General features: G+C 38.3%; 1 protein-coding gene across 1 annotated transcript in view; it reads left to right on the plus strand.

Annotated features, from left to right (window-relative positions):
• LOC111190037 (NACHT, LRR and PYD domains-containing protein 6-like) overlaps positions 1 to 7878 on the plus strand; it is an 81378-nt gene that overhangs the window by 68448 nt on the left and 5052 nt on the right. Inside the window, exons 10-12 of the mRNA XM_049474130.1 lie at positions 263 to 2054; positions 3724 to 3897; positions 4150 to 4323. Coding sequence (XP_049330087.1) covers positions 263 to 2054; positions 3724 to 3897; positions 4150 to 4323 — 2140 coding nt within the window. The remainder of the gene's footprint in view (positions 1 to 262; positions 2055 to 3723; positions 3898 to 4149; positions 4324 to 7878) is intronic.

Raw genomic sequence — 7878 nt, forward strand, 5'->3', positions numbered from 1 at the left:
TCTCAGTGAGGTCCCAAAGGGAAAAAACAATACTTAATTGGATTCTGTAATTGTATAATAATGTATCACAGCGTCAACTGTAATCCTTAAACTTAACACTTACTGATTTTGTATGGACATATTGAATATCTCTAAATCAACTACAGCTGCTACAAATAAACCATACTACAGTCTTTATTTTAAAGTATTATGTCATGGTGTTGTTCTACACTGGATTCTAATGCATGATCACAGCTGATTACAGATCTTCCTCTGTTATCAGAATTAACCCCAGCATGTCAACGAAAGCTCAAATCCAAACTGAGGGATAAATATCAGAAAATTAATGAAGGAATTTCAGGCTATGGAAACTCAGCACTTCTGAATGAGATCTACACAGAGCTCTACATCACAGAGGGAGGGGGTGGAGATGTCAATCAGGAACATGAGGTGAAGCAGATTGAAGCTGCATCCAGGAAAAGGCAAACTCAGGAAAGACCAATCAAATGCAATGACATCTTTAAACCCTTACCAGAACAGAACCAGCCCATCAAAACTGTACTGACTAAAGGAGTTGCTGGAATTGGAAAAACAGTCTCAGTGCAGAAGTTCATTCTGGACTGGGCTGAAGGAGAAGTAAATCAAGATGTTCTCTTTATATTTCCACTTCCTTTTAGAGAGCTGAATCTGATGAAGGAGAAGAAGCTCAGTCTGTTGAATCTTCTTCAGAGCTTCTTCACAGAAACACAAGATTTAAAACCAAGACATTATAAGGGCTACAAACTCATGTTTATCTTTGATGGTCTGGATGAGTGTCGCCTGCCTCTGGATTTCAAGAACAATGAGAACTTGGTAGATATAGAAGAGCAAACCTCAGTGGATGTTCTGCTGACAAATCTCATCAAGGGGAATCTGCTTCCCTCTGCTCTTCTCTGGATCACCTCTCGACCAGCGGCGGTCAGTCAGATTCCTCCTGAGTGTGTTGATCAGGTAACAGAAGTGCGGGGTTTCAGTGACCCTCAGAAACAGGAGTACTTCATGAAGAGGATTTGCGATCAGGACCTGGCCAACAAAGTCTTCACACACATCAGGTCTTCAAGAAGCCTCTACATCATGTGCCACATACCAGTCTTCTGCTGGATTACAGCCACTGTTCTAGAGAGAATGCTGAGTGAAGCTGAGAGTGGAGAAATCCCCAAAACCCTGACGCAGATGTTCACACACTTCCTGATATTTCAGATCAAACACAAGAGCCAGAAGTACAGTGGAAAAAGTGAGCCTGATCCTCAGCAGACTAGAGAAAGTATTCTGGCTCTGGGGAAACTGGCGTTCCAGCAGCTGGAGAAAGGAAACCTGATCTTCTATGAGCAAGATCTAAGAGAGAGTGGCATTGATATTAAAGAAGTATCAGTGTACTCAGGAGTTTGTACCCAGATCTTCAGGGAGGAACATGAGCTACACCTGGGGAAGGTCTTCAGCTTCATACATCTGAGCGTTCAGGAATTCCTCGCTGCTTTATATGCGTTTCTCAACAGAAAAATTCCAAAAGAACAATCCACTGAACAACAAACCAGTAAAGCTTTCAAGCTTTTCAGCAGGTCAACGATGACTGGCTTCCTCAGCAGTGCTGTAGACCGAGCCTTACAGAGTGAGAGCGGACACCTGGACCTGTTCCTTCGTTTCCTTCTGGGTCTCTCACTGGAGTCTAATCAGACTCTATTACGGGACTTACTGACCCCATCAGAAAGGATCTCTCACAGCAACAAGGAAACAGTCAAATACATCAAGAAGAAGATTGAGGAGAGCTCCTCTTCAGAGAAATCCATCAATCTGTTCCACTGTTTGAATGAACTGAATGATAATTCTCTAGTGCAGGAAGTTCAGAAATACCTTGGTGGAGGTGCTGACCGTCGTCTTCATCAGGCCAGGCTCTCTCCTGCTCAGTGGTCAGCTCTGGTGTTTCTGTTGGTGAACTCAGAAGAAGAGCTGGATGAGTTTGACCTCAGTAAATATCACCCATCAGAGGAGTGTCTTCTGAAGCTGCTGCCAGTAGTCAAAATATCCAGAAGAGCTCTGTAAGTATTTTCATTCAGGTCTTCATTCAGGTTTTTTATGAACTGCTGATTTTTAGCACTTTTCATTGATTCACAGGTAGATTCACATTATTTACATTCTTACACATTAGTATGTTACACATTAATTATCCTGTGTGTGTAATAATAATTAAGCCCTCACATTATTCTAAACAGTACAGACAATTTATAAATGAGATAATGTCTGTCTTAGACTGATCAGAGACAGCCTTAAGAAACTAGTTTAATAGTTTAGGCAACTTATGTGTTATGTGTTTTTGGTTTAAATGAATGCACATCCTATGCAGATACACACTAAAATAGTGCTGGGTTATTTGACTAAAAAAATCACATCTCAGTATGCTGTAGAGAAATGTTGAACAATACAACGTGATGAACATTTATCAGCATTTATTTGTAACATCAAAATCTGCATATTTAAATATTTAATATCTTACTGTACATCCCAGTACAGTACACACTGTTGCTGTTACTGTGAGGCATTAGTTCAATAGCTATTCTCTTCTACGGAATTAATCTCCTGTTTATCTCTATAGATATTGTTTAAGCTGAACATAAAGGAGTGGTTTGAGCTGTGCAATACAAGCATTCATCTGCCAACATTTATTCAGCACATTAAGGATTCTAAGTTAAAAAGAATCAAAACCACCTTAATCTTTTGAGTTAAATAATTAAGACTCTGTCCATTTTGCCTGATAACAGACTATACAATTAAGCATAATTGTACAATGTGTACTTTTCCCTTCGTTATGATAGCAAAGACACACTGACGTGCCCAAAATCAAGCTGCATGGTGTGCATTTGATGCTAAAATAGGGCCTTTAAACAAACAATAAGCACGTACTGACTCAAACTATGATTTGAATGTGGAAATCTGTTGAAAAGCACAGCACATCCAATAAGAACAATAGCACTCTATATCTTTTATACAGCAGTTAAAACCTGGTATCTTAAAGAAAGCACTGATTGATTTTACACACTGTTCTAGTTTAATGTGTGCAATGTAAACATGCTCGCTTTTCACTTTTCTGGAGGCAGATTTACATATTTACACCAATAAACACATTTAATCATTTTATTTTTCTTCTCTTAAAAATCTGAATAAGTGAGTCAAGGTTTATGAAATCACACAAATGGAAAAAACATTTACCTGAAGAATATAAATAATGTGATCTCAACATGTGAACAGTCTTATAAAGAGAGAAATATTCGTCTGCTCAAACTCATTTTCTTTTTAAATATACATCCATCCCTACATCTTAGTCCAGCACTTTCCGAAAAAGGTGGGATAAGAGCTAGTAAAAACCACGAAGCATATTTCCAAGCTCTACTCTAAAGCATCATTACTGTTTGTTTGCTCTAACAGATACCTAAATGTAATAATATATAAATATAATGAATATTTAAGTTTAAAGGGGCAGAAAGAAAAATTATAGGTTCAGTAAATTCACATACCCTGAAAAGCCCCCTTGCTCTTCCTCTGCTTTTCTAAACTTTTTCTTTGTCCATTTTAACTTATTTCAGTATAAAGTAACACCAGTACTTTAGACAGACAATATATTTTACAGTTTAATTCTGTTTTCTATTATTTGTCTATCCATTCAAATTATTAGGGTTTATTGTACAATCTGTTGTTTATTCTTGTTTTTAGACTAGCTTCATGCAATCTTGGAGTAAAGACGTGTGAAAATCTGGGAACGATTTTAAACCTGGAAAACTCCTCCCTGAAAGAGATAGACTTCAGTAACAATGATCTGCAGGATTCAGGAGTGGAGCTGCTCTCTTCTGGACTAAGGAGTTCACACTGTAAACTGCAGATTCTCAGGTCAGTGTTTCTGTGATTTTAGTTTTGAGATTATACAGGTCTAATTGTGAAATTCATCTTAAGAATGTCCAACTTGAATAAACATTTGAGACATATCACACAAAATTGTGATGCACAAGCAAAAACTGTTTTAGCTGAAGGGAATGTGAATAAAGGGTTTATTGAATCTTAAAGTGCATTATCTGCCACGTTGTTTCTCTTTCCTTCTTTCTATTTTCTTTCACTCACATGTTTTTTTTGCTCTGTCTGCAGATTATCAGGTTGTATGATCACAGAGACAGGTTGTTCTTCTCTGGCTTCAGCTCTGATTTTAAACCCCTCCCACCTGATAGAGCTGGATCTGACCTACAACCACCCAGGAAAGTCAGGAGTGAAGCTGCTTTCTGCCAGACTAGAGGATCCACACTGCAAACTGGAGAAACTCAGGTAGGTCTGAATTGATAATTATTTCATCAACTTATTTTGAGATAAATGAACTGAAATGAAATGTTTATTTCTGCTCCGTCAATATTGACTGTTGTGCTGTGTGTGTGTGCTGTGCTTCACGGGCAAGCAGAGTGTTGGGAAAGTTAGGTGTTAAAGTTGTGAAACACATTGCATTTTGGGCAGGGGTGCAACTACATACTTTTTGAGGTGTATGCAAACATACTATCGGCGCTCACTGCGCTTCGAAAAACCAGCAAGCTGATTGGCTGTTTCTCCTGAAATGCAGAACTTTATCCTTGAACTGGCTCCGTGATTCAAGTCAAGAGATTTTCCATTCGCATACGCTGCATACCCACTTTTTGAGCCACTGATTGTGGGACTTGTGATAAATCTAGTTGTAGTCACCAGGTACAACAGTGGAGCAGCATGTAACCTTCATTCTGTCATTCTGTTTTATTTTTGTTTACACGGCCACATTTTTGTATTATGCCATAGCTATCTGTACTAAATGCCAAGTACTTTGTTTTGGCTCATCTTTCCGGTGGTAAAAAGAACCAATGTTTAGGTAATACACTAGAAGAGGTTGAACAGTTTAGCTGTTCCTGGTCATGAAGACAGAATCAGGATAAATTAAGGTTGGGTGGTATGACGGTATTTCGGTATACCACGGTATTTAAATATGGTGACGGTTTCGTAAAATAGTGACAGTATATTAACCACGTGACTTGCCAAATCTGTACTTTGAAAAACGGGATATTTAAGACATTCTGCGCATCCACAATGAAAGAGCAGTGGGAGGGGTAAGCAGTTGTAGCTCACTGATTGGTTATGGGTTGGGGATTCTCACTGAGGAGATCATACAGCAAAAACTCAATAAACTCTACAGGTTTCACAAATTTTCTCCGAAATTATCGCCACAAATAGCCACATTTGTGCTGTAGTGGCAATAAAAACCCAACAACCAACCAACCACCGAAATGATCAGATTTATCAGTTTATCCTGCAGCGTGGGGTGTTCTGGTGTATGAGTTACTCACAGGTAAAGTTACAGCTGCTTCTCAAATATTTCTCATCTCCTGGTTCTCTACAAAACAAGTTTTTTCTCCTTCACGCTCATATTCTAATCCCATACAGAATTCTTCAGTTTCCTCAGGGTTTTCTGTCATTATTTCGCGGCTAGCTCGAGCGCTGTAAATATAAGCAATTCCGCGGACCGTGAGGTGCTGTGCGCTGCAGCGCGCTGCCGAATTCTGACCCCCGCAGAACACCGGCTCCCCTTTGCGAGCAGAAACGGCACAACACCACCTGCTGTTAAACTGCTGTAGTGGAAACAGCGCTTATAAATAAATTAACAAACACGAAAATGAGGGTATTCAATCTGTAATTTCAGTTCGTTTTAGTTTTTTCTTTTAATTACCGTTTTTATTAGTTTCAGTTAAGGAGAACTTTCACTTACAGTTTTCGCTATTTCGTTTGTTTTCGTTAACAATAATACTTTGTTACTTAGGTATATGGTAATTATCAGGCCATAGCTTTATATAAAATAAAAATAGTATTAAAAATATATTCCTGGAGCCTGCACTCGACCCGAAATTTTCCATTACTTTACTGGGGCCGGGTCGGGTCCGGGCAGAGAAATAAAAATCAAAGTATTCTGCTATTTAAAAGAATGGAAAATTAATAACAATAAAAATATAGTTCTGCATACTAGAGTTTAGATTGTCTGCCTGAACCCGAGCATAAACGCGAGCTCATCCGCGCGTTTAAAGCTCCAGGTGGATTAATGGGTGCGCACTTCGCGCTTCTTCTACTGCCTACGGGCTGCATGACCTGCAGTCTCTCAGCCTGCCGGTCAGACTACAGTGTCAGCAGATAAATCGCGTGCGTTTTCCTACAGGACAAACCATTCAAACATGCGGATGAGCTCTCTGCACCGATTAAAAATCGCACAGTGCCTGTCTGACTTAAAATAGTTATATACAGCTATTAAATGAGTAAATCAACTTCATTGAAAATACCAGTGAGTATTTCTGTATGCTAAATAAGATAGAAGGCAGCAACAAGCTAAAAGCTAATAAGCTAATAACAGCTTTTAATAAAAACTAAAAAATAGATATGAAATTGGAAAATAACTAACTAAACTAAGCTCAAAATGCTAAAGGAAATATAATCTAATGAATTCTAAAATATCAAAACGAAATAGTGTACACACAGGTACAAAAATAAAATAATATATATAAAAAAATAACACCAGCCCTAATCTTACACTAACAGCAACAGTCTATTTTCATGATTTCCACCTGCAGCACTGAAACAGCAATGGTGTTTTTGAATGCATCTACACCAATGGGATGTGTCCAGGTAGCTGTGGCGTATGCATTTGGTGCATTTTCAGCTGCACAATGTTTACTTTTTTCCTTTGTTGTGATAGCAAGGACACACTGACACACCTTAAATCAAGCTGCATGGTGTGCGTTTAACACTAAAATAGGGCCCCTTCATTTCTGAGGAGATAAAATTAATGTGACTGAGTTGGCATGTCAGCTTTATTTAAAAACTGTGGTTCTTGGTCCTAACGTGTCAACAGTCTAATAAAGACAGAGATAAAAAAAAAAAAAACAATAATAAATCTGAAAAAAAACTGAAAAATATTAAATATGATTGCAGAATAAAATACATTGTTTTTATGTTTACTCTGACATATATTTCACTGCAGACAGTATGAACCCAAAATATTTCATGTTTAGTTTGCTTAAACTCATTAATTTTTTTATATACATCCATTCATACATCTTATTCCTGCAGCACATTCCAAGAATTTGTGATGAGAGCCAATAATTTAGGGCCTGTAATTGTCCTTTCAACAAGACTATTCAAAACCACTTGCTGCACATATTATAAAGAGATGTCTGTCAAAGAAAAGGGTACAGGTACTGCACCAGCCTGCCTGTATTCCTGACCTGTACTCAGTAGAAAATGTGTGGACAATATAGAAACCTGAGTTAAAAAACACTTCTAAACTTGAATCTTTAAACTCTACCTTTATAAAAAGCAGCAGTGTTTAGTCTTCCAGTGCTCTGCCTCAAATCACTCCCTCTTCCCTATGTAGTGCACTTTGTGGGTCATGGAATAGCACCACCTCCACCCACACAGTGTACGATATATCTAAGTAAAAGTCATTTTTACATTCATCAGTATGAAACACAATTCCTTATTTATCATTTAAACAGTGTTTTTTTATGTTTGTATTAGGTTTAAAAGTAGTGCGCTATGTAGGGATCATGATGTGAGATCTTCTTCTCAGGAAGAGGGAACACTGCAGGCTGGCGTTAGTGTTAGAGGAGGACGGGGAGCTGTGCAGATTAAACGTTAGCAGTGCTGCTGTACAGAGCTGATGTTTCTGTTAACTCAGTTAGAGCTGGTTTCAGAGACACAGCTCCATAGCGATGTGTGTTAAAAGCTCAACATTTGTACGCTTTCTACCGTGATACCAAATAGCTCTACAAAACTCAGTTTAGCGTCAGGTTTAAAAAGGTCATTTTACATTAATGATAA

This window comes from Astyanax mexicanus, unplaced genomic scaffold, assembly GCF_023375975.1.
Source record: "Astyanax mexicanus isolate ESR-SI-001 unplaced genomic scaffold, AstMex3_surface scaffold_57, whole genome shotgun sequence".
NCBI classification, from domain to species: Eukaryota; Metazoa; Chordata; class Actinopteri; order Characiformes; family Acestrorhamphidae; genus Astyanax; species Astyanax mexicanus.